The 27,595-nt window shown below is 45.2% G+C and overlaps 1 protein-coding gene across 2 annotated transcripts; it reads right to left on the reverse strand.

Annotated features, from left to right (window-relative positions):
* Positions 1-592: 592 nt before the first annotated feature.
* CREBRF (CREB3 regulatory factor) lies at positions 593-27,309 on the reverse strand. 2 transcript variants are annotated; one of them, XM_030284169.4, is made up of 10 exons: positions 27,163-27,309; positions 20,329-20,424; positions 17,655-17,832; positions 16,632-16,757; positions 14,695-15,778; positions 10,461-10,655; positions 8,583-8,772; positions 8,048-8,121; positions 7,598-7,720; positions 593-6,527 (listed from the first exon to the last, which is right to left on the reverse strand). In XM_030284169.4, the coding sequence occupies exons 3-10, from the start codon at positions 17,661-17,663 to the stop codon at positions 6,412-6,414; spliced, it is 1,917 nt and encodes a 638-aa protein (XP_030140029.4). In that variant the 5' UTR covers positions 17,664-17,832; positions 20,329-20,424; positions 27,163-27,309; the 3' UTR covers positions 593-6,411. The 2 variants fall into 2 exon arrangements, with proteins under 2 accessions (XP_030140029.4, XP_030140028.4); XM_030284168.4 differs by lacking the exon at positions 20,329-20,424 and having other exon boundaries at positions 27,163-27,307.
* Positions 27,310-27,595: the final 286 nt, after the last annotated feature.

The raw sequence follows: 27,595 nt of genomic DNA on the forward strand, positions 1-27,595 counted from the left end.
GATGCCCACCCTGAGCCTGCCCTGGCCCAGCCTGAGGCCGTTCCCTCTCCTCCTGTCCCTGTTCCTGGAGCAGAGCCCGAATTCCCGGCTGTCCCCTCCTGGCAGGAGCTGTGCAGAACCAGAAGATTCCTCTGGAGAAGTTCCAGCTTTACATCCAAGAGCCTCCTCGGGTTCCTGGACAGGCCAGGCTGGCTCTGGGCAGGAGCAGGGTGGGGAACACAAGCTCTGCACCCCCAGAATGAGAAGCAAGACAACGGGAAGCACATTTCTCTCCCTCGCAGGATTTTTCATAGAGGTGTACAGAGAGAAATGCTCACCACAGCAATGCCCTTCGCTTTTCCCGGTGCCCCCAGAGCCACAGGACTGCAGGAGCAGCTTCCCAGGCACTAACCAGGTTCTCCAGATGTCCCCAGCGACCCAGCAGTGCTGCCAGGCAGCTCTGAGCATGAGGAAGGAAAAAACAGATTTTCCTTACCCACCTGTCATCCATTCCAAAGGAAACTTCCTGGAAATACCAGGAGACCTAGGACTAAGTTCAAGGCAGCAGAAGCCACTCCCTATCATTCCACACACACAATGATTCCAGACAGTATTTCCTCCACAATTTTTATTTTAAATTACAAAGGATGTTGCATACATTGATGAATTTGTATCTGAATAGAAGTGCTAGGGATCAAGGGTGACAGAGTAAACAAAGTCAATAGTTTAATTGTGCCTCTTTTCAAAAAAATAAAAACTGCACAACTATTAACCAACATTTAACATTGCAACTCTTAACAGATCATGCTTTGAACAAGGTAAATTTATTTTCTAACAGAGACAAGACTTTCAGTATGTTTTACTGAGCTCCAGTTGGAAGTTGATTATAGAATATCAAGGACAGCATTACAATCATGACCCCAAGCACAGGCAGAACAGGATGCCATGTTTTGTTTAAAATGCCTTTTTTTTTTTTTGCATCTTCATGTGCCATCAGCCTTAAGAGTTCACCCAACTACAAATACTGAGCAAGAAGTTTTCCTTGGATATATAATATTCTGGTAAGGTAGATGATTCCAATCAAAATGCATGAATATCCATCATTACAAGATAAATTAAAATTAAGTTTTCTTACTAGGTTCTGTTTCCTAATCAGATTTTGATAGGGTGGGATGTGCTTTTTCCAGTATCAAATCTAATCCATAAGTTTTCTCTACAGCAGTAGTTAAGTCACCCAAATTCGACTTTAAATATACTCAACTAAAAATTACTTTAAACTCCAGAAAAACTCTGAACAATGATATTATATAAAAAGCTTGGAATTTTGGATTTTTTTAAATGGGGGAAACAAAAAAAAATGCAAGTGTGGCTTCAAAGAGCTCTGGTTCCACTTTTAGCTCCACAGCTTGTTAAAAAACAATAAATTCAGAGTCAGTATTTGCTCCCATGGAAGTTCACGGATGTCTAAGAGGCTGAGGATTATATCCAGAGTGCAAAGACACCTTCTTGAAGCACTGGAGGGAAAACATGGCATATCGTGAAATGCAAGTTGGAGAAAGACAGAGATTTTTGTTTGCTGCAAAGAAGATACAGTCTGAAAGTGCCATCTTTGATTAATGACATCGAAGAATCCCAATTTACATTGGGAGATATTCAAGAGTGGTGTTTTCTCAACAGACTAATGCCCTTAATACAGTTACAAGAAGGATCAGTCACCGAGGCAGCAACTGTTTGAAATGTACTTCACACGATCCCTGGGGTAAACAAAATAAACCTCAGCTGTGTGCAAGGCTGTGTCAACAAGCCAAGACCACATCTAGCAGCACACTCCACTAGGTGATTCCACCTTCAAAGGAAAACCAAATCACGCTTAGATGCACTCTTGAAACTCGGGTCTCAAGGCCAAATACAGATCCTGACATTCACGGTCCAGAACTGGGTTGTGCCTCAGCAGAATTTCAGGAAGACAAGCAAGCACGTTTGAGGAACAGGACTGCATTTGCTATTTCTGCTGGAGGCAGCTTGGATACAACCCTTGGAAATTCTCCCAGTAAAACCCTTCAGAGCTTCTTTAAAATAAAATAGCTATGTTTAAATGATTTATGGAAAAGCACATCCAGTCATTATAGCTGCGAATAAGCTGTTTCATTAATGAAGGCAAGATAAATATTAGATAAATATTGGGGGGTGTCTTTTAAAAATAAATTTTAAACTGACACCTCTACATTTCCAAAGTGTCTGTTTGCTTTTAGGTTAGTTAAAAGACCTTTCATCCATTTTAGGTTGGTTTTTTGTTTGTTTGCTTTTTTTTTTAAAAACCCCAACTTTTCCCTGGCCCTCTTAGTATGGAAAATAGTCAACCTATAAATTAGGAACTGAACACAGCTGAGCCTGACTCTCACATCAGCTTTACAGCAATACAACTTTATTAAATCACAATGATTTCAACTGGTATGATAAGACAATCCAGCCCATCCACACGTAAACACAGCTTTAGTAGTAAGTCTCTCTCATCCCAAAAAACATAAAGCACTCACCAAATATCAGTAAATGTGTTCAATAAACCATAAAAGCATTAGCAAAAGGGGCTTTGGGTTTAAAAACACCCTTCAGGAGCACCCCCACGTTTTGCAAGGCCATTCAAAAACTGGTCTTCCATAGAAATACAAAAGGACTGGTGAGAGAAACTGAAATCAGCCCTGTCTGCACTCGCTCCAGCACGCTTCAGTCAGCTCTGACTCCACCTCAGAAGCTTTGATGAGTTCAGAGGGAATGAGAAACACTTAGTTCTAGATGTACAAGTAAGGCACAATATAAAGCCACATCATCATCTGTCATGGAGGGAGGGGAAGGACGAGGGTCATACATGGTACAGCAGAACAAGCAGCCCATCGATTCCAAGTGTGGCACCTACGTTCAGACTGACGAGATCTCGACAAGAGCAGTTATGACAGCATGCTTTTCATATGGAAACAAATCCTAGAGAATCCAGTGTATCAGAAAAAGGAAGAGCTTTCTGGTTGTATTAAATCAAAAAATAGATCATTGTTTTTGGATATAGGATTAAAAGTGAATATTCACAATGCCTACAATCAAAAACAAACAAAAAACCCAGGATTTCGTTAAGATCCACATACTATGTATGAACACTGAAAATCTTTAGAAAATGGTCTTCTCTAAAGATCACCCCAAAACGCATGCCACAATTGCCAAAAAACAGAACATGTACATTTGTTGGTTTTTATACCCTTATAAGATTTTTGTTTGTGATAAGTATACACTAAATGTATATATTTTAATGACACTAGAGGAAGCAGATTGTTACTGGCATTAAAGTACAACCATTTCTAGACGGTTTAAATGCCACAGAGTCCCCTGGTTAAAATGTAAAGCTGCACAGCTTGCCTATGTCACCTTTATGATAAAGTTAAACCAGCAAAAGGTCTTATCTTTACTCTACATTTTACTGCCAGGTTTTATTTATCTCAAGTATCGCTGCAGCATTCTGACCAGCCCAGAGTTAGCAGCAAGTGGCAGGAATCATATAAAACGCAGTTTCTTTTTTTTTTTTTTCTTTTTCCTCTTTTTTTTTTTAAACAAAGTGCTTTTCTAAGATATACATACATATAAATAGTTACAAAATAAAGTGTCAACATTAAAAAGCTCAACTATTTCAAAGCTTTAACTTAAAATAATACATAGGAAACACTGAAATGCAAGGGTATGGAACTCACTAAAGATTCAAAGTCTACTTTGAAATGCGAGACCAAAATCATAGTCTGGTTTTCAGACAAAAATAAAAAGCTATAAAGTTGTGTGTTGCCCAGGATTCCCAGGCAGCAAAAAAAGTGAGGGGGCTTTTAAATGTCTTGTCAGTTGAATTTGTCCCAGAAGTTTTTACCTGATTTGAAACCGCTCTCTCTCAATGCTCAGATGCTGCCTCGCCTGCAGGGTTTGGATGGAGCACAGGGACGAGCTCTGTGTGCCAGCCCTGCTCAGGCACAGCCTGCACCTCACAGGACACATTCTAGATCAGAGTTTTTGGGGCCCTGGGCAGCTCCAGCCCTGCTCAGGCACAGCCTGCACCTCACAGGACACATTCTAGATCAGAGTTTTTGGGGCCCTGGGCAGCTCCACGAGAACAAGAGGAATACACCAGACCCACTGTGGAAAGCAGCAGCCAACTCTCACCTCACCTGAACACCACCACCACCACAAAGAAAAACACTCACATTCCACTCAGATTTTGCAAGCCTTAAGTGGATTTACAAAGTTTTGCCTGAATTGCCCTGGGTATTTGTTCAGTCTCTTGTAGGAAAGACTTTCTGTACAGCTCAGTAGTGGTATTTTGGCCTCTTCCTCCCTTTTGAGTTTTCCAAAATATTTAGGTACAAAGGAAGCTGTGAGTGGGGCAGGGCCAGCACTTTCAGCAGCCACTCCTCCTGCACTGTTACCAATTCAGGCTTTTTTTCTCTTATAGTACAAGCTCGGATATAAAAATAATCTACTTATAAACAAAAAGGAATCACAGTACAAACAAACTCAGACAAACTAGAAACGAAGTGGAGAAGTTCCCCAAAGGGAGTGGGGGAAAAGCCTTCATGGACTTTTGCATTTTCTTTTTTTCAGCAGCTACATTTGAAAATATTTGGTATTTCTATTTTCAGTAAACAGTGTTTTGTCATCTTTAAATAGGGAGAGAAAGAACAGGGAGGAAAAGGAGGGGGGTCCATGAAACCAGAGAATGATCTTGCCTTGAGATAAAGGACTTTCTCATCAAAGGCTAAAGCTTTAAATCTGTACGTTAACACTGACTACAAAGCCAACTCTTATTAGCAGAAGAGCAAATAAGAACTTTGTGTTAATATTCTTCAATCATAGAAACTACTGAATTAACAAGAATAAGTCACATATAAGTCTGAAGAAGCTAGTTTCGAAATACCTGTACAAAAATATAAAAGTCTATAAATTTTTTTGTTTTGTTTGAAGCCTGTGTTGATCCTTGGAAACATCACATGCATAATAATACATCAACTGGAAAAGTGGCAACTAAGGAATTAGATATTTGTAGCTCTTTTTTTTTCTCTTTACATATATACACGTTACAATAAAAATAATTTTATTTTGGTTGTTTGGTGGAAGTATACTACAACAAGCTAAATACTTTTTTTTTTAAATTCTCAAAGTCGAAAACTATTTTACCAATAGCTTACTAAAATCCAAATATATTAAAATCTCCTACAGTAAGTGCAGAGAAAAAAGATTTAAAGACTCCAAGACGGCCACCAACTTATCTACCATGGAAGCGAACTACAAGAACAGCAAAATAATATTGTTATGTATGAATGCTCCTTCTGTAGATAATTGGACCCAAACAAAAAAATTCACAGTTCAGTAAGATCCCTAACCCTGACCTTTAATTTTTTTTCTTTTTTTCTTTTGTTTTTACATTCAGTACAGTATCATATAAGCTGTGCAAAACTTTACTTAGACTGGCAGTTCGCCATATCAGTTGCATTTGTCTTTGGTACAAAAATAAACAATCGCATTAATGTGCAAGTATTTGTTTTCTTCCGGCCAAAGTACCGAAATTGAGTTTTCTAGAGCCATCTTTTATACAATACATAGACTCTGTGGCATATATCTACATTTTCAACATATTCCTATATACATTCAAAATTTTTTAAGAGCTGGAACAAATACATTAAAACCTAAAATCTCGCCATCTATACAGCTCGGTTTTGCCCCTCAGGGTTTTCTTCATACAAAACTTTACCAGCTTATACTGATAGCTCTCCTCACAAAATACAAGGCACAAAGAATATACTTTTTTTTTCTCTTGCTTGCACAGACATTTAAATACTCTATTAAGCTCAGAAAATTAAAGTCTTATATGGCACACTAGCTCTAATGCTGCGTGTGCTATGTACAAGTTAATGGTTGCAAAGAAAGCTTACTGTTTTTTTTTTTTTTAAGAACAAGAAAAGAAAATCCAATTATTTAAAAATAAAATTAAAAAATAACAAAAAACTTCCTACACTGACAGCTTCACCAAAAAAATGCTTCCTCTTACTTCACTTGGACCATAAACCTGTCACAATGTCTGGCAAATGCTAAAATATTTTCTCTAGCAAACCCATGTTTTTGCTTTGAAAACAAAAGTGATATATTCTGGTCCTAGATCATTTGAAAGAGAACTCTCATTTCTGCCCTTGAGCTTGAAGCAGCTTTGAAACTATCTGGTTTATGGTCCAAAAATGCTCTGCGGCATTTCCTACCACGCCGTGATTTGTTTTCCTACAGTTATTGAAAGCAATGGAACCTACAGGTGAGTGTTGACAGAATGCTAAGCTGACATGCAGACCAGGATGCCATTTACAAGGAGGAACAGCAGCACAGGCAGAACCTGCCCCAGACAGCTCCAGTCCTGTCCTACACCTTGGCCATGGGTATCCGGAGCCCCACCAGGCCGCCTGTGGGGTCTCCCTCCGCTGTCTTCTCCAGCACCTGGTTCACAAACTCCGACGTCTGCCCAGCTACAGGAAGTCCTGAAAGGGAGGGAAGAGAAGCTGCTCTCAGGTCACTGCTCATGGTACATTCCCACTGATGCCTCAGGTTTTGGCTTTTCTATTTTTCACATTCTGTGCTGCTTTAGTGTGTGGGTGTGAGCTTCATATCAGGGCATGGTGAGCTCTTGCACAGAGCAGGGGGACAAAACAATTCCTTCTCCAGCTGGGGACCAAAGACAAATGATCCAAATCACAGGCCCAAGAGCACAAACAATGTGGGCTGAAGAGAGAAAAACAAGCAGGATGGGACTTCATAAGCTAAAGCTATAATTGGGCAACCTAACTCCAATATGCAAATGGAGCAGAACTTATAAAAGTGAGACCTCGTGACCAGTCATTCATTTTTGTGACCATTTTGGTTCATCTTGGGTGCAGCCCTGGCTGGGCTCTTGTGCTGCCCAAGGTGGATCCATTGAGGAGATCCTTTTAATAAATCCCTGCTTTATTCCTTAGCTCTGCCCAGCCTCTGTTCTAGGCCAGCCTTCCCAAGGCATCACTACGTGTGACACAAAACCAGGGGCACTTTGGTTGGGACAAACGGAATCAGGAAAGGGTTCGTTCATTTCTCCAGATCAGAAATTGTTTGCAATCAAATATAGAAAGCCCAGAGAAGGCACCAGGATGATCAGAGGGCTGGGAGGAAAGGCTGGGAGAATTGGGATTGTTCAGCCTGCAGAAGAGAAGCTTTGGAGTGACCTCATTGTGGCTTCACAGTGCCCGAATAAGACAAGATGGAGAGAGAATTTTTACAAGGGATGGAGGGCAGGATACAGGGAATGGCTTCACACTGCCAGAGAGCAGAGTTAGGTGGGATATTGGGAAGGAGTTGTTCCCTGGCAGGGTGGGCAGGCCCTGGCACAGGGTGCCCAGAGAAGCTGTGACTGCCCCTGGATCCTTGGCAGTGTCCAAGGCCAGGCTGGATGGAACCTGGAGCCACCCGGGATAGTGGAAGGTGTCTCTGGTGGAATGGGATGAGCTTTGGTGCTCCTCAGGGTGTTTATGATTCTGTATCTTCATACCCAGGTGAATACACCAAGTTCACTGCTTACCAAGAGTGTCTTTAATAAGTATGTTCAACTTTTGTTCCATGTTGATTCCTCTGTCATCTTTAGGTACCTGCACCCGATTAACTATTTCTTGTTTAATGGAGTTGATGACAAATAGTAAATTATCTGCAATCAAAAACAACAAAGCATTAGCTTTACATCACATTCTCCTGGAAGGGATTCACAGTTACCCACACACGGCTATCTGTGTCACAGGTGTCACATCACACTTACTGTAAAATTGAATGCAATAGTTTACATCAACTATTACCAATATTTTCAGTAATATTTACAGCACATGCATACATTTACATAATTTACACCTGCAAAGTAGCTCAACATTGCAGGTAACCCAATTTACATTCAGTTTATTCAGTGGGCTGGTTTTGTAGGACAGAATTGCTGGGTTTGCCCAAACAAAAGAAAAATTAAGATGTGAAGAGTTGTATTTACCATATTCCGTGTTGAGACCCCAGAGTTTAACTTTATTGGCTTCATACTGGGCTTTCTTTTTTAGCCTACAAGCCCTATGGCAAGAAGAGAGGAAGAATTAGAGCACTGCCAGAAATTCCAGAGCAGTAAGAGCCACATGAACTCATCAATCAACACTCCCAGGGCTGTGATGCACAAACTCACCCCTCCTCATTCACCTGCACTGAAACTCTGCTACCTGCATCTGCTCACATTCAACACTTGTGTAATTTGCCACTGTCCCAGCTGTTTGCCCCACAGCTAAGGAAGCCAATTCCAGTGGAAACACATCCTTATCTAGAAAACAGCCAAACCACAGCTCCCAAGGTGCCAGCTGCTCTCCTTTTTGATAAATTGGTAATTCCCATTTGATTGATAAACTGGTAATTCCCATTGCAAGAGCTGTCACATGAAGCAGAATTTCTGTAGGCTAAACTACTAAAAATTGTTTAGATTTTCATCATTTACTTGTAGCAATCCAAATTTTCTCATCCCTGCAACTCTACCCAATGCATACCTGGAAGCCAACTTGTTCTTTTCTTTCCTTGACCTGGGTCTGGCAGTTAAGGGAAGTTCACTGACAGGTGTCAGGTCACTGATCACCTTATTCAGCTTCCTCAGCTCGTTACCAATCTGGAGGAGTTTTCTGGGGTTGGGAGTCAGGTCTTCTACATCAGTCCTCCGTGACTTCTTTGCTGCATATTTTCCTGTTTTAAACATGTAGAAAAATGGGTAGGGAAGTGACATAATACATACACAAACCTGTGAGAAAACACTCTAAAATAGCATTTTTTTGGGTGCAGTTTAAGTTCCTTTGTTCATTGCAGAAGAATGGGCCGGAATCAGGTGATCCCTGTGGCCTCTCACAATAGAAAGAGCATTTCCACATAAAGAGCTTTGTACAATTCATATTCTATCCAGATCAGATAAGAGCAAATACTGCTGGCAAGGCCACTGGATGTGACAGAGAGCATACACACAATTCTGCTGAAAAATGTATGTCACAAGTTCAAACCCTGTTGTTTTGCTCCAGCTGTAAACCTGTTAACTCATATGAAGCCAAAATATCCTCCTGCACACTCCAGTGGATTCAACTCCTAAATAATCTTACTGTCAAAGTCCTGTTTTAAGAAAGAGTGCTGTGGCCTGGTGTTGAAAAAATCTTCAGCAATGCTGAGATGAAATGATCCACATAAATGCTAGTTAATCCCTTTTATTATATGTATTTTAAGCGATTTAAGGCCTGGTTTTGCACTTGACTTAAAGGTCAAGTGGCCAAGTGTCTGGTAGGTTTAAGTCCTCAGAGCATGTTTTGGTTATTTGGTGTTGGATAACAAATATAAAATAATGGAATCACAGAATGGTTGGGGTTGGAAGGGACCTAAAACTCTTCTTTTTCTCCCCCTGGCCATGGGCAAGGACACCTTCCACTAGACCAGGCTGCTCAGAGCTCCATCATGAGAAAGAGCAGTGACAGAACTTTAGGTACTGATATTTCACTACAGGATAAAGAAACTTTTAAAAACTAAGGACATCCAAAGAAAGAAATGCTTTCTTCCCTGAATAAATCTACAGGTAACAGAACAACAACAACAAAAAACCGTCTGATTTAAGAGAAGGCCAACTGCCATGTTAAAGGCAGTAATTTTCAACTCTAAGGGAACATTAACCTTATAACCAGGGAAGTTGGTTTAAATTGCTCCTTCAAAGCCAAAAATCAAATGGAGCAGCCTAAAAGAGGTCCTGTGAGAAGAAAACAAAAATACCCCTAAGAGTGGTTTGTTTTGGGTGATGTTAATCATGTTTGTGGTGCAGTAATTGCTCACTGGGAATAAATCAGTTATTAGAGCAACTAGTTTAAGTTTCTAAGAGGGCATCTTAAGGAAATAGTTTATTCCCAGAGGAGTAACTGCTTCACTGTGCTGCATTCACAGGGGGAAAACAAGGAGGGAGGAGCAGAGAGAGACAGTTGTGCCTTAGTGTTTGTCCTCAGCTCATACCAGTCCCCTGAACTTGGCAACCCAGAGCCCTCCCAGCCTCCTGCTAACACAGGCAGCACTGACAGAACAGCCACGAGCAGCAAACATCTGTCAAGTCACCATCCAATATTTACAGTATCCCACTGAGAAAGCTTTGAACTCTTGGGGTTTCCACTGAGAGCCCTTGGAAGTCACAATTCTCAATTCATCCACACTCCTCTGGAAGAAACCACACTGAAAGTCCCTACTGTGTGCTCACTGTGCCTTCCCTGGGCACTGCTGGGTAACAGACCTACAGTGCTTGAGTTTTCATAGCCAAAACAAGACTTCTCAGCACTTGCAAGGAGGGGATTTTGGCTGCTGAAGGTGTCACAAGGAGGAGACAGCCATTTGTGACCAGGCTGAGGATTTCTTACCATGGTGGAGCCCATTCTTCTGGTACATGTTGCTGGGCAGGGTGTCCCTGTCCCACTCGGATGGCCTCAGCATCCTCTCCTGCTGGGACGGCGTCAGCTGCTCGCTGTACTCCCAGAAGTATCTCCGCTTGCCTCTTTTCCGAGAGGATATTGCAGTCATTTCTTTTAAATCCTCCACAGAATCGTTTTCATACCCTAAAAGGATGCAGGGGGTTGTTTATATGCTGGTGACAGAATTGTTTGTAGCCCTTTAGCAGCAAACTGAGGATTCACATTGAGAGCAAAACCACAGCCAGCTCTGGTTTGCATTATCTAACACTTGGTTCCCAGCATCAACTGCTCCTGGGTACTTGCCTGAAGTCCAGGATAGACACTGAGCCACTGATGGGGCTTCATTAGTTGAAAAAAACGAAATTATTTATGCATTTAAAGTCCCTTTATGTTCTTTGACCCCCTAAGTTGTAGTCCTCCACAAACCCAGCAGTGCCAAGTACAGACAGCAGATGTTGGACCATGTTCACCCATCCTGACAATTTCCTCCATGAATTGGCAGGAACACAATCCTAACTCACCTCCACATTTGACAAAAAGCATGGAAAGAGAAGCAGATTAAATAAAGACGGATTAGCAAAAGACAATAATTCAGTTATAGAACACTGAGCTGGAAGAAGTCCACAGGATCGAGTCCAACTCCTGCCACTCCTTGGCTCCAAAGACCTGCAGGGAATAAATCCAAGCACTGAACCCTCCTAGGCTGGAGAAGTTATCAGGACAGTGACCAAAGGACCATCTAAGCTGGAGGGATCTGGATCCACTGTTCAACCTCTTCGTCCTCTTTAGGGGGATGGGAAGAAATGACCCTCAGTAAAGCTGTACAGTATTTTAGAGGTGAATTATGATGCATTTGATATCATTAATTGCTCATGAAGGACATGGAAATTGTAATGCCACTGCTCACATCACAAAAATATTTTACCATAACTATGTAAACCCAAACCACAGGTTTTCAAACCCCATATATGCTATAGAAAATAATCTATACTAAGGTAAAAAAAAAAAAAATCTCAAACCACTGGATGACCTTTTGTGCTAAAATGCTAAATAATAGTTTACATTTACTCAAAAAAGGAACATTTCTAAATATCACATACTATGATGGAGCTAAAGGAAAAGCCACCCATGCATGGACTGCAGGCTTAGCAAGCCTTGACCCCATATGCTTCAGCTCTGCTTCATCTTTCAGCAGCACAAAGAACACTTTCTTCCTTTTAAAACACTCCATTCAATTAGTCTGTTTGCACTTGAAAAAGCAGTTGAAAGAGGAAAAACAAACTTTCTTGCTTTGGTTTGACTCTCACATCATAACCCAAAGCAGGAATACAAGTCAGGTATGCAGAAAGATGAAATCCATCCTGAAGTTCTGTTTCTCACAATTTCATCAATTCACTTACTTGGGTTCTCTGGTTTGTTGGAAAGGCAGGATTTTAAAGGCAAACCAAACAATGAAACATGCTTTTTAAAACATTTGTGCTGTATAGCCAAAATTATTGACAATTTATATTAAATACAGTTTTGAATACCATAAATATTTGTAACTGTAGCTCCATTTTACTCAAGGCTGTTTGACATAAGTATCAAAATGCACTCAAAAAGCCCACTGACTTTCCACCTAAAAAAAGCTGTGTAACTCATTCTACAGAAATACATAAATTGAACCCATCTTCATGATAACACAGAATTAATCCAACCAATGAAAACAAATCTCTGTAAGAGCTGAAGGGTACAAATGTACAACAAGGTTAAAATCAGGACTTCCTGTTTGCTTATTCAAACTGTAATTAAGTTAGCAAGTTCAATTACATTAACTTAATACATCCTGCCTTGCAAGCCCAACACTGACCTGCTGCCATTATAAAGTTACATAAAAGAACCCAGTGCAGTGTCCTAACCTAACACACAAACTTGTTCAGCTGCTCTGCACTGGATTTATTCCTCCTCTTAGCAAAGATCACACAGCAGGGCAGGCTTCTAAGAAACCTGAAAGGGTTCTTGTGATTAACTCTGAAGCCCTTCACAACCCCCTCCTAAAAGTGCTCCTTCACATCCCTCCCTGTGGTTTGGGTTTAATTCACCGGGGTTAAATGAAGCAGAACAGAGAACGTGACTCCTGCATCTCACCAGGTGAAACCCAAAAATAGCCCCAGTGAAACAACCCCAGAGAACTCCTCCTCTTCACCACAGAGGCTTCTGGCAAATCAGTCCCAGGGTTTTCCCCCAGCTGATGCTCCAGCTGCTCAGACTGACCTAATGCAGCTTCTTAAAACAATCTGTGTCTCTAGGAGCACTTTTTCACTCATTTCTTCTCCAGTGCTACTGACAATGGAATAAATTGCTGCATTTCCCATTTCTGGAATCTCCTGACAACTCAATGGCAGGAAAAATAATTTAGAAGTCCTTCTACTAAATGAGATAGGAAAAATAAACTCAGTAATAGCAAAACTACCACATATAATGCTAGGAAAGGCCTGGGCTGGTAATTCCCATAATAAACTACCTTTGCAGGGGACCAAAATTGCTAAATCTGTGTCATGGTGATAATAAAAACACTGTTGTCCAAACTTGCCTGAGAGCCAGTCATATTTTTAGCTGTTTCTCCTTCACTATAACTAAATATTTTCTCAGATAACACCTGAAGAAAGCATTTCATTCACTAAAAGGATACATGAAGAATAACCAAAAGCAGATAATGTATAAAAAGCCAACAGAAGGTCAGCAATAACTTGCAGATTTTTGTCCTTTCAGTAAATTATATCCTCACTTAAAATACCAACTGATTTTGCTTTCAGACCTGTGGAAGGTTTAATTTTTCTGTGCTGTGTCTATTTTTAGATACTTTACCCATAGCATTTACCTTTAGAGGTAAAAAAGCAACACAAAATACAAGAGTGACAGAATTAGAATACCTGGATATACTATTTCCTAAAACAGACAAAATATATGATAAAATTTTTAATATCACCACATGTGAGGTGAATGGTTTTAGGCTTCATTCATGGAAGCTTGGGTAAGCCCAGATCCTCAGCTACTGCTGCAGAATGTGGATTGCTGGTCAGTAAAATCAGTAATTAATTAATTCCACCCACATCATTTAACACAAGCTCTCTTTTTCAGGGATCCCAGGCTCCCAGTGCAACACATCCCCCATGGGCTGCAGAGCTGGAACAGCTGCTCAGGGCCCCAGAAAGCAGAGGGAGTTCACTCCAGAAGGGAGGAAGAAGCTTCAAAATGTTAATAAAAATGTGTTGTGTGCATGTGAAAGTAGCATAAAGGGCAGAATGCTTAACGAGTTTAATGCCAACGCAGGAAATCTAATTAGAAAATAATTTCATCTGAGAGTTCATTATGACAAACACTGACAAGCTTTAGGGAAGCTGCTGTTCTCAACAAGGAAAAATTTCAGCTGCTTTATTCCCCTGAAGTTTCATATTGCCAAATGTCTGAATACTTTAATTTTTATTCTCTACTACAGGGCATTTATAAGATGTGAATATTGTAATACTTTCTGAAGTCAAATTAATACTTGGTTACAATCCTGTGCAGATTTTATTTTTACACAGTGTTACTGTTTTGTTACCTTCTAGGTGAAGGTTAGTTCTTATTCCTGCTCTTAGAACTCCATTTTTAAAGGTAGGAGAGAGGAATTCAGTATCCTCTGAAGCCCCACTGCTACTGCTGAAAACCACCTAGAAATTTTTCTATTAATTTCAGTCATTCTTTGGATTCTGTGGAAAAGCTGTACCTGAAAATAGGGCCTAAATAATTATGAAGTAATTTCACTCAGGATGCAATTTCATCCTGACAGATCCAACTCTGGATAAATTCAGAGATACAAGAAGTGCTAGGAAGCTCTGCACACCCTACTAGAGAGCTACAATAAAAAAGAAAGGCACAGTTCAGGCAGCTGCTCGAACCTCAGGCTACAGCTGGGCTTCCTGTACTTATTATTTTTGTTGCACAACCACACTTTATGCAGTTTTTCATGAAATAGGGCAACAGAGACTTTGCATACTTTGAATAAATTGCATTTTGCAAAGCACTTAGAAAACGTGGGAGGAGAATTCACAACTTAAGATCAGTGCTGCTCATCTGTAACTACCAGTTCAGAAGCTTTCCTTCCCACTCAGAGGACAAACCCATCAACCCCCACGTTACCAAAGCCCAGCCATGCTGGTACCTGGTTCTGAGAAGGTATCACTGATGTCATCATCCTTATCATCCTCGTAATCTTCCTCCTCATCGTCGTTCTCAGACAGCTCGTGCTCACTGCCAAAGCCTTCATCGTGGTCCTCATCTTCAATATCATCCTCATCCTCCTCCTCTTCCTCAGGCTCTGCTTTGACTGACTGCTCACCCAAAGCGTCTGTTACAAAAAGAGAATAATTGTGCTCTTCTTTCTTCTGCGAGGAGTCCGACACGGAGGCGCTGGCGGAAAGGCTGCTCTCCCCCACGGCCAGCCCTGGGCTCTCCTGGGGAGGGCTGAGGAGCAGCTCTTGAGTCTCTTTAAAAGGCAAACCAGGAGTTGTACTGTGACCATGGGGGGACTCGAGTCCTTTTCTCTCCTGTCTCTTTGCTACAGCCCCACAGTAGCAGGTGTTTTCCTTGGCTGCGTCAGCGTGCGCCTGGCTCAGCACCGGCCTGCTCTGCGGCAAGGGGTTGATCTTTACTTTTGCTTTTTTAACATAGTCTTTACATTCCACGTGAAGGTTCACCTTCTCGCTGCTGTACACGTTGGTCTTGGCCATGATCTGTGCACTGGAAGCAGGCTGGCTGCCAGGCTTGCTGGCCTTCTGGGCACAGTCCGACAGCGCGGCCTCGGCCTGAACGTTCTTGGAGGAGCAGACCGGCGCCGCTGCTCTGCTCGCCATCTTTTTGCCAGGCAACAAAGGGTTTAAAGGGTTTTGTTTTACACTAAAGAGCAAATCAGGGTAGTAGAGTGAATCTGAGACAGGCTGGGAGTCCTCGCTGTTCAGCTGAGCCAGTGTGGGTGTTTTGCTTATCACCTCTTCATCTTGGTATGGGCTTGAAAAGTCATCAAGGCCCAGGTAATCCACCTCTTTTGTTCCCCAGATGTCACAGCTGGTTAATTTAGTGTACTTAGTTAGGTCTTCACAGTAGGTATCCCACTGCTCCCACTTGGAGGTGAAAGCAGCTTCTTTGTCCAGGACATCTGTAAAAGACTCCAAGTTCTCAAGGTCTTTGCAGTCCTCCATGAAAAGCAAGTTGTCCCTGGAGCTTTGCTGATAGTCCATTTCTCTGTCCTGTGCACAGTAAGATAAGTTAAAAGTTAATAAAGAAAAGTATCCATCATCTCTTTCCTCTACTTAGTCTGGTAAGGACAACTCAACTCCAATGAAGTATGAGATAGTGGTGACATAGGAAGAAACCTCAAATTACAATAAAAGTTTCTTTTGAAGGTCAGAATGAAGTTCAGCTCCTGTGTGCTTCAGCAACAGGTCTTTCTGAAGACACAGCTCTTCCTATAACACTGTTTCCCTGCTATTGCAAATCCATCTGCTCATCAGGAACTAAACCAGGACCAATATCCATATATTTAAAATATGAAAGACATCACAGGCATCTCTATAATCTAGGTCAGGCTGTGTGCTTAACAGAATATGCTTGAGTTTACCAGTTCCTGGAAAACCTCATTCTAACACGACCGATTAATGACCACGAGTGACCTTTCTCCTTTGAAGCAGGGAGAAAATGAAAAAGGGAATGCTCACATAAGTAGCTTGTGAGTCAACTTTTATTTTCCTTCCCCCTGCATTCACAGCTTGGGGGAAGCAGGGGGAAAGTCCTCCTTGTGAGGGTGGGCAGCCCTGGCACAGGGTGCCCACAGAAGCTGTGGCTGCCCCTGGATCCCTGGAAGTGTCCAAGGCTGGGTTGGACAGGGCTTGGAGCACTACTGGAAGCTGGATTTGACTGTGTTTGAAGAAGTGCCTGCTGTAGAAGCATCACACTTGCTGGACAAGCAGTCCAGCTCTTCCCTAATCAGCAGCCAGCAATAATGGATAATTTTCCAGCATTCTTGAACCAACAGCCCTTTATTCCTACAAGAACTGGTGTCAGCCAAGGAGATGAAATTCTGGGCACACACAGGTAACCTACCAGCTCATACATGAAGTCTGGATCTGAGCTGCTCGCCAGGAGATCCGTGCTCATCAGAGTCTGCTCTGAAAACAGGTGGCTCCGAAAGGCATCCCCAAAAGGAGGGTCCATTCCACTCACACTGGGCTACAACACAACGGACAGACATTTCAAACATGATATAAAAAGGCACATTTTCATCTTCAACAAAGAGGATCACCATTCCTCCCTGTCTCAGAAGGTTTTTATCACCACAGATAAGCACATCATTCCCCAGAGCCAGAAAATGCTTCCAGAGCAGCTGACAACATGCAGGAGCAATCAAAGGACACATTTCTAGCCACCACAGAGCTGCAAGAGCATTCACTGCTCCTTCATTCTTGCCTGTTGTTTTGAAAGTCTTATGTTTGCCAAATTTTGGGATATGTTGGCTTTTGTAGAAGATGAGGGCCAGTACTGACAAGATCTGTGAGTCTCTCTAATACAAATCATTTTGTACTAAAGCAGTGTTGACTGTGTTTAAAGCCATTAGAGCTCATAAAACTTCCATATAAAATTGTAAGGGAAGCAAAATTTATGACAACTAAATCTAGATTGTTACCTCTCTCTCAAGAACAAAATGAAATTTGGCAAAAAAAGCATTATGCAGGATGACTGGGCATGCAGGGAATGGGCAGCAAGGCCTTCTGCTACATTTAATTCCAGACCTCAATTTTGCTTCTAGACACTCTCAGCCTGAGGGTTGGGAAGGCAGAAGCACTGTGCTGCTGAAAGTCATTCAGTGTGCTGAGTGTGAATCACTGCAGTAATAAAAGGCTGTTCTGCTCTCCAGGCATCCTCCCTCACCCACAGACAACGTGGCTGAAGCTTCAACAAACACAGCACCAAGAGCAGCACCACAGCTTCTACCACAGACACTACAGGACCCTACAAAATATACATCCTTTAATCTCTTACACATCCCCCCTCCTGGTGCTGGTGCAATTTGTTCTTAAACAGAGGCAAAATTATTTACAGAAGCGAATAAAATCCTAGCAGACTTACCTGAGGCATTTCCAAGCCCAGATTCCCCAAATCCAATTCCAAACTTCTTGTTTTATTCACTTGTAGATTCCTTTCCAGCTTTACTTCAGTCTTAGGGAGTTTACACTGTCCATGCAATGAAATTTTTCCTTAGGATAACTTCAGTTCACCCCAACGGAGCTTTTCTGTTTGTCGACTTCTGTGCAGAATAAACACAGCAAACCCCCAAGGAGGTGAGTAATCCTTCACCAACAAGGTGAATGCTTAAAAGACAGCCAAAGGCAAGAATTTTCCCTGAAAATTGATTTTTTTTTTTCTCATGCTGGAATGTATAGAAATGTTCTTCGCCTGCCATCTTTCACTGAATGAAAAGCCACAGATGCTACAGAACAGAGCTGCTGCAAAAACATTTTTGGCCAAGTTACATTTTGTCATCTTTTTCCCTCTCTGCTGAGACCAGCAGCTCTACAGACACACCTGAAGAGAAAACCCTGCCAAATTTGGAACAATAATCAGCACACTGCTGGGTATCCAATAGAGAGACAACCTTTATGACTAATGTAACAGAGCCAATAAACTCTAAAAATGTCTTAGGCAAAAGTCTCAAAATACAAATTTCAGAGCAGGCAGAAATGCTGTTTCAGTGGTATCTCCTCCTTTTTTAAGGGATGAATCCATCCAGCATCAGATAAGATTACATCAATCACTCACACAGCAACATCTAGTGGTAGAGGATCACAGAAACCATCCAGCAGCAGAGTGGAACAGACAGATTTCCCCAAGAGAACAAATTAAAAACTGCCAAATTCACAGCTGTCCAATAAAATACCTTCTCTATTAATTCAAGTAAGGCATATGCTGAAAGTAGACCAATTTATCTACTGGTAGTTTTACCAGTTTAAGAGTTTCTACTGACCTGCTCTACTTCAGATGTTTGTCTAATGACTCTTCTGAGCTTTTTGAACAGTGTAAGGAAAACCCTCACTCAGCATTGCTCCTAAGTCAGACTTTGGTGCAATCTGCTCAGGCTGTGTTTATTCTCCTCTTCTAAAAACAAATAGTAAACTCTAAGTGTTCTCCCACAGCTCAGAACCCTCCCCCAGCAGCACATGACAGCATCCCCGTGATTATTCCCACTTTCAGATGGTATCTCAGATAGTTTGTCCTCTTTAGCATATGGACTATCAGACTGTGGTAAAAACAGACACTATGCAAAGAAGCCTTTACTTATCAAAACAGCCTGCTTTGCAAAGAGCAGCTGGAATATAAAGAACAACAGTTCCAGGTCCAGTTACACAGGAGTTCTCAGCTGAACCCTCGCCACCCCGGCCAGGGCAGCCGTTCCTCACAGGGCCCTATGGTGAACGAGCCAGTTCCTTGTGAGAAAAGCTCCTTTCTGTTCCAAAACCTCCAGGGAACCCTTTACTTATTTAAAAGTGACATTTAAAGTGAAGTTTGTACCTCAGCAAGCCCCATCTCCCTTCACCCAGCAAAGGCCACACCACAGCAGGATGGTCCTTCCCAGGTGGGGACGTGGCAGGAATGACTGAGTCACTTCACCTGGGCTAGGAGAAAGGGTTCTTTGAAACAAACACTGGGATGTTCTCAGACACAAAGAGAGAGGCAAGGTTATGATTCTAATACCTGAACATTTTCTTTCCATGCAGATTGATGCCTTTTTTCATCAGATTAATACTTTGACATCACCACCAAACCACCTCCTGCATTCACAAGGAGACTGCCAGAGCTGTCCATGACACAAAGGGCAAAGAAAGGAAACATTTGCTGTTTCTTCACTGGCTATTCTTTGTCATGTTTTTTGTCAGAACACGAGACTCAAGCTGTTCCACACACAACCAGCAAAGGGGGTGAAACTTCATCTCTACTGACACTGATTTCAGTACCAACCAGCCAACACTTCCAGGTGCCAGCTTTGGGATCACTTCCAAATCCTCAAAACAAACATTTGAGGCTCAGAATACTTTTACCATCTCCAAGACTGGAGTGATAACTTCTTGCACTATTTAAGAATGCCAGTGTATGTCCTCTCAGGTCAAAGCAGTGTATCAGCTAACCCAATTATTCCCGTAATTCTCTTTATATTTCATTCTTGACATTTCATAATATTAATATTTAAATGTGACTTGAATCCCAGTAGCATCTAGTCAACTATTCCACAATGTAGGATTTTTCTTAGCAGCTTTGTGGAGGGGGAAAACACAGTGAGGCCATGAAAAGACACTGCCTCAGGGAGCTGCACAATCCAGATATCCTTCATGCTCCAAACAAAGCAGCCCTGCTTCCAACTGCTTTCTAAATTTCCCAGAAAGATCAAGGTCATCATTAAAAGCCTCCTGCTGCTTACACCTAACCACCAGTGTTTCTTCACAAACTGGTAAATAAAGATGTTAAGGCACAAATCAATGACACATATGGGAGCACAGGTGTCAAATCGGAACTTGCTGTGAAGGAAAGTAATTTGTAGACTGCAGTTAAAATCCCATTCTTACAGAATTTATCATTACTGGCACTTTCAGCCCAAGACTGAATTAGAAAAGAATAGTCCAGCTGTTGTGTTATCTATAATGAATGCAGTTCTGAATGAACTAAAAGTGCTGTGGCAGAGCTCAAGTACAGCAGCACGAAGAATTACTGAAGATAAATATAGCAGGAATTTCTACTTCAGGACAATTACCATTAATGCCTTCCATCAGCCCTTCCCAAATGCAGAGGCACAGGTGGAATACAGAGCCCGAACAGCAGGCAGGGTGCTGGCTCCTCTGGCAACAGCCTGCAGGGAAATCAGATTAAGGTGATTAAGGAGCCAGGCCCGGAGCTGGTTCTGTGTCTGCGGGTCTGGAGTCACATCAGTGCCCAGCTCTGCTCCTGGGAGGAGGCTCCGGGTCTGGAGTCACATCAGTGCCCAGCTCTGCTCCTGGGAGGAGGCTCCGGGTCTGGAGTCACATCAGTGCCCAGCTCTGCTCCTGGGAGGAGGCTCCGGGTCTGGAGTCACATCAGTGCCCAGCTCTGCTCCTGGGAGGAGGCTCCTGCCTTCTCTGGGGCCTGAGGAAGGGCAGAGCACCTGAGGGCAGCCTGCAACACACACGGAGAGGGACTCTACAAGGGATGGGCTGACAGGACAAGGGGAATGGCTTCAAACTGACTGAGAGCAGGGTCAGATGGGATTTTGGGAAGGAATTCCTCCCTGGGAGGGTGGTGAGGCCCTGGCACAGAGCGCCCAGAGAAGCTGTGGCTGCCCCATCCATGAAAGTGTTCCAGGCTGGGCTGGACAGGGCTTGGAGCCAGCTGGGATAGTGGAAGGTGTCCCTGCCCATGGCAGGGGGTTAAAATGAAATAATCTTTAAGGTGCCATCCAGCCCAAACCATTCCATGATTCTGTGATCTCGGGAACAGATGTGTCCCTCTAACATTTAGGAATCTGTGCTACTGATGGAGGCATGCACATGTACATTGGTTAAAATCCCATCAGCCATCAACAAGGAACCAAAGCTTGTTCTGTGGAGTTAACACCTAATTAATCTAATGACAAATCCTAATTAAAAACGATCCCCTGTATTTAATATTTAGTTTCTGAAGAGGAACAGTGGTTCTAGGATGCCCAAGAAGATGAGTTTCCCACAGGGCAGCAGCAGGTGCATTACCTGGGATTACTGGTCTAACCCAGCCTGCAGCAGGAGCCAAACTCCAAACATGCAGCATTTAGGACACACAGTGCAGCTCCTGTGCATGTGCTGCCTCTTGGTCCACTAAAACACCCTCCTGCCACAACACAGCACCTCCAAAGAAGCCCCTCGAAGAGAAAACCCAAAAATTCAGCTTTTAGCTTAGCACCTCTGAAAAATCTTCCTCGGTTACCTGCGTGAATCATTTGTGCAGTGGCTGTAACAAAAGTTGCTATTTCTGGCCCAGTTCAGCTGGGTATTTTGTACCACTGGAAAGGCACATGGAGCGTGGCTGTGCTGTTTTGCTGGCTGCACAGTGCTCATTATCCCAGCAGCTAAATGCCTGCTGTAAGTGCATTACAGGAACAATTACACTTTCACGGTGGTGACTGCATCACACAGCACAGCTTGTCAAAGTCACAATTTTGATGCAGGTATAAAAAAATAGCTCACGAGAGCCTGCCAGTACTAAACCTAAAAGCTCAGGCTGAAATATTCCTGGCCAGCTCTGAATTTCAGAGAAAGCACAAAATCTGCACCATGTGCTTGGAAAGAACCATTACGTACCTTGCACTGTTTGCTGTATCTGGACATTTTATGAAATACTGGAGTTAGAGATGCAAGAAGTTCTCCTGCACATCGCTTAAAAACATTTTTTTCCTTCCACAGTTTGTGCCAACTTGTTTTCTGCTACAGAACATCCTCTGCTCAGGGCAGCCTCCAAGCTGAGAACATGCAGACTGCCCAGGGTGGAGTCCATCCCTGGAGGTGTCCAGGGAACATCTGGAAATGGCACTCCAGGCTCTGGTCCGGTTCAGAAGGTGGGAAACCCCCACAGGTTGGACTCAATGGCTTTGGAGGACTTTTCCAACCTCAATTAATGTTTATGTCTTTTACTTTTGTTTCTGAATAATGCTCCCTTTTTTTTTTTTCTTTCTACATGATTCTTCAGTAATTATCCAGACTTAAAAAAATAATTTTATTTTATTTTTCTCCCCCACCACAAAGACACTAAGTTTATCAGTACTATTATTATTATTTCACAGCAGTGAGCAAAGACACTCTTTTAAAATGTCTTCCTGTATTTCCACCCACCGCAGTCTCATTCCTGGACTCACAAAAGCAGCCAAGTCCCCCTTGTCGATGAAGGATTTCTACTAAAATGTCAGCACAAGCATCTAAGGCATTATGCTCTTTGCTTTTTCTGTCCTGGAGAGAAAATTACACCTGGTTAAAACCCCCAGACCCTGAGTCTGATGGAGCACTGCCACTTAAAAGAACTAAAGATACTTCTTTCACTTCTTCTAAGCCTCTTCCCTTCAGGAGGGGGAAGCTGTTACTTCACTGTCTGTGTTCCTGTTCCTCCACTGACCATCCCTTCCCCCTCCAGTGTTATTTTTCCAATCCTACTCGCCCACAGCAGACAGACTTCAAGACTTCAAGACCTGGAAGTGATACCTCTAAAGAAAAGCTCTAGTGTGCAACCACACACAAACCACCTCAGGCAGCAGAGCCCATGAGCCCCCAAAAGAGCACAGAACTCATGGACCCCCCACGCCAATGCCAATTCCCAGCTCTGGGGTTGTCCTAGCTGTATCAGCAAACAGGCAGATCCCAAAGCTGATGGAATCACAGAGTCCCAGAATGGTTTGGGCAGGAAGGGAGATTAAAGATCATCTGGTTGCACTCCCCTGTCATGGGCAGGGACACCTCCCACTGTCCCAGGTGCTCCAAGATCCACCCTGGCCTTGGGCACTGCCAGGGATGCAGGGGCAGCCACAGCTGCACTGGGCACCTGTGCCAGGGCTGCCCACCCTCACAGGGAAGGATTTCTTCCCAAAATCCCATCTAACCCTGCTCTGCCAGTGTGAAGTCATTTCCCTTTGCCTGTCACTTGTCAGTTGTCTCTCTCCATCTGTCCTGTAGGCTCCCTCCAGGCACTGTGAGGCCCCAACTGTGTCACCCCAAAGCTTCTCCCCCCAGGTGAACAATCCCAGCTCTCCCAGCAGAGCTGCTCCATCCCTCTGATCCCCTGGAGCTCCTCTGGGCTCTCTGCAGCAGCTCCAGCTCCTGCTGTGCTGGGGCAGGGCTGGGGCAGCTCTGCAGGTGGGGTCTCACCTGAGGGGGCACAGGGAGCACAATCCCCTTTGCTGCTGCCACGGGGGATCAGCACAGGGCCTGGGGCTCCAGCTGAGGTCCAGCTCCCACCCACCAGCACCCCCAGATCCTCCTCCCAGGGCTGCTCCATCTCTGCATCTGTCCCTGCTTGTGTTTATATCCCAGCCTGCATTGATACTGACCATCATGCAAGAGGCAGAAGCAAAAAAAAAAAAAAGTGATTACTTTTTATACTAACAAACATTCTGCATCCACATATTTTGTGCCAACTATGCCCAGATCAATATATTCCTACTAGAAGGACTTTTCTGTATGTTCTGAACAGAGACAGAGATTTTATTCTTATTTTAGTGCCAAGAGGGGGATGTGCAGCATGTTAAACTTATTAAAACTATATTAACAGATATAAATAAAATCTAAAAAATATTAAATTGAAAATAGTCATAGCATAAACCTTATTAAAATAACACTGCCGAGCAGAGTTGTTTGCACACGAGAATTAGTAGAAAAACTAACATTTCTATTTTTTTAAGGTGTAGATTTCCCCTGAAGCAGAGTGGGGTGAAAGCAAAGGCAAACAATAAAAGCAAAACTAAACAAGGATTCAGCTTCCAATTTCCAGCAATATTCTATATCCTGACAGGATGGCTGTTCCTATATTTTTTTTCTGACAGAGTCTTTCAGATGAAGGCAAAAATTAATTCTGTAGTTTCCAGGAAAAAATAAAAAGCAACACAAGTCTTATGATGAAGGGAACGGTACAGTCTGGTCCACTCTTCGTACTGTGAAATTACAATTGTTATACTCTGATACAGAATTTAGAAATAGGGCATCCGTACCAAATACTTCAAAGCCAGCAGAAAATTTGAAAAATACATCAGTCAAAGTTGTAAAAAACACATGGCTTAAGAGTTTAAAACCAGAAGGATTCAAAAAACTCAGGGAAATTATTATAGCAAGGTCTAAACCTTAAATTTACAATTATAACAAAACTTTTGGTTTAACTTTCATGCCAGCGCTGACTCTCAAGCAATTCTTATGCAATGCCAAATCTCCTGATCAAGGTTTGATGTTAAAACATTCAGTTGAACTTCCCAAATCACAGAGCGTGGACATGCAGGCTATGGGAATGCAAACCTGTGGGTTCCCTTATTTATCCCATCAGCTATCAGTGGGACAAAAGCTTCTGTTTGCTCCCAATTAATTCCTGCTAATGCTGACTTCAACCTCTGTCCTTCACAGGCTGTTTGCCTGTCTCATTATTTAAAAACCACCGGGGGAGGATGCTCAGGGGGCCTGATGCCTCTGCTGCGGATTGCTCTCATCAGGGAATACTCCCATCAAACACAGAATAAAACTCCTTCTTGGCTCAGGTGAGCTCCTGGCTATGGACATGTCTGAGGTCTCTGAGCTGCTGTTATTTATGCATTTAGAAAGGAAATCGCACCAAGATTATTTTAGCAGGAAAGGTTTCTTGCAGAACCATCACAGCCAGAGAAGCTGTGGCTGCCCCTGGATCCCTGAAGTGTCCAAGGCCAGGCTGGACACTGGGATAGTGGACGGGGTCCCTGCCCATGGCAGGGGTTGGAATTAAATAATCTTTAGGGTCCCTTTCAACATAAACCATTCAGGGATTCTATGATTTATTTTCCATAGAAATTCTGATTTCTCATTTAAGCACCCAACAATAGAAATCGACCAATAGAAATTTCTAAAGCACCTGCGTCTCCCTCTTTGTAATTTTTACTACGAAAACACATTTAAATAATAATCATAATTAACCTACCCCACAAAGATGCTCGGAAGCGACCTCAGAAGCCTTTTAAACACAATCTTTAAAACATTTAGAAGTGTTTAAAAGACGATACGAGTATTTAATTCTGTCCTGCCTGTTATGCGGAGCATGATTCCAACAAGCCACCCCTCTGTTGTGGCAGCAACAGAAAGATCACGATCACTTTAAGTGAGAATCGCACATTTCGGCAGGCAGCTCCAGTGCTCCGAGCTGCAGCCTGTTGCATGGGGAAGCCGAATAAATAAACACCGTGTGTCCCACACCAGCGGAATTATCCCGGAGAGCGGATCCCTTCCACAGCCGCTGCCCTGGGAAATGCCGGGGGCTGCCAGGGCCGAGGGAGGGCACGGCAGCGATGCCGCGGGTGGGGAATGACGCCCGGGGTGGGGACCTTGGGGACGAAAGGTAAATAATAAAGACTGGGTTTGAGTCTGAGGTGACACCAGGGGCTTTAATCAAGGTGCTCCCGGCTGGGAACCTGCGTGAGCTTAGCGCAGACACGGAGAGGTGTCCGACACCGTGTGGGGGGACACGCCGAGACCCGCGGGCGGCTCCTGAGGATGTTTTACAACCCAAATCTGAGGGGACGGGCCGGGAGCAGGAGCCGGGAACGCGCCCCGTCCTGCCCTCAGCGCGGGGAACGGCACCCCGTGTGCGCGGGCACCGCCCCGGGCCGGTCCCCACGGCTCGGTGGGACAGCCCCGCTGAGGCGAAGCGCTGCGGAGGGACGGGCAGCGCGGGCGGCCCCCGCAGCCGCGGCCCCGCGTCCCGCCGGTGTCCCCCGGCCCGGCCCTGACCCACTAACACACCTCCGGCCAACATGGCCGCCCCGCCGCCCGGCGCAGCCTACCCCGGCCGCCTCCGCCCCGCCCTCCGCGCGCGCTCATTGGCTGGCTGCCCCGCCGCGCGCGCTCCCATTGGCCGCCGCGCCTGCCTCTCAGCCGCCCAGCGGCCCTTTCAAGCTAGGGTGAGGCGACATGTAAACAAACCCCCTCCCGCCGCCCCGGCCGCGGCCCCGCGCCCCCCGAGCCGCGCCCGCCGCCTCCGGCACCCCCCGGGCCGGCCACACCGCCCACGGAGCCCTGCCCCGCGGCCGGGGAGCCACTCCTGCCCGGCGACCCCCGTCAGGGGGAGCGCACCCGCGCTGCCCGAGGGAAGCCGCTTCCCGGAGCGGCGGCTCGCAGCGAACAGCCGTCCCTCCGCTCTGTCGTTACATAAACGCCGCGCCGGAGCGGGGACGGTCCCGTCCTGCCCCGCACTCGTAGAGCGGTGACCCCTCTCCGGCAGCTCCGCTCCGCAGCCTTCGGAGTGGAGCCGCCCGTCGGGCACCGACAGCCCCGGGCACAGAGACTCCGCACGCCCACCGGGCAGCCCCGGCCGGCCCGGGCATTCAGACAGGTCGCGAACGGAGGAGGTGACTAGGAGCCCGAAAGGCAGGAGCGCGGGACATGCCGAGCCCTTCTCTCCCCTCTCCTCCGCCCGCACACCCAGAGCGGCCGGGCTGCCCCGGCAGGACGGCGCTTCCCTCTCCCGGCGCTCGCTTTCCTTGTAAAGGCACGGGCCGCTCCTGCCGGGCGGAGGCTGCGGGGGGCAACGCCACCAACTCCGGGCTCAGCCCGCGCTCCGTCCGTCCCTGCCGCCCCTTCTCATCGCCCCCAGCCCAGCCGCGGGCCCCAGAGCCGGGACCGCACACCCCCCGCGCTCCGCTGCTCTCCCGCGGCCGCGGCAGCCACACCCCCCCCGGCGGGCGAGCGGAGCGGCCGGGCCGCCGGCAGCATCCCCGTCCCGCCGCCCTCGGCAGCCGGGCGGACACCTCCCGTGCCGCTCTCCCTCCCTCTCTCCCTGCAGCCCCCTGCCCGGCGGCACCGCCTCCTCCCACCGCACCACCCCGACCCTCTCGGTGCCCTGCAGCCCCGCGGAGCCCCCGACTCACGGCGCTCAGCGGGGGCCGCGGCCCCACGCGGCCCGGCCCGGCCCCTCCATGCGGCCCCGGGTTTGTTTGTTTATGTCCCTTCCTGACGGGTTCCCGGAAATCGCGTGACTCGCCCCTCACGTGGCCCGAGGGGGCGGCGCGCACAGGGCGGCGGAGGGAAGGGGGCTGCGCCAGCCAATAGCAGCGGGCTGTTGGTGCCACGTGACGGCAGGACGGCGCGCGGGGGGTATTTAAGGCGGGGAGGCGGGTGCCCGCGGGCAGAGCGCGGCGGGGCGGGGGCGCGGCCGGAGCTCCTGAGGCGGTGCCGGGCTCGCGTTCCCCACAGCCCGCTCCTGCCGCTCTGCGGCCCCACTCGCGTACTCACCCCTTCCTTCATCCGTCCGTCTCACACCTCCAGTTCTGTATTTTTCCTACTGTCCTTAGCTACATGCAC

Source organism: Taeniopygia guttata, chromosome 13 (assembly GCF_048771995.1).
Source record: "Taeniopygia guttata chromosome 13, bTaeGut7.mat, whole genome shotgun sequence".
Lineage (NCBI taxonomy): Eukaryota > Metazoa > Chordata > Aves > Passeriformes > Estrildidae > Taeniopygia > Taeniopygia guttata.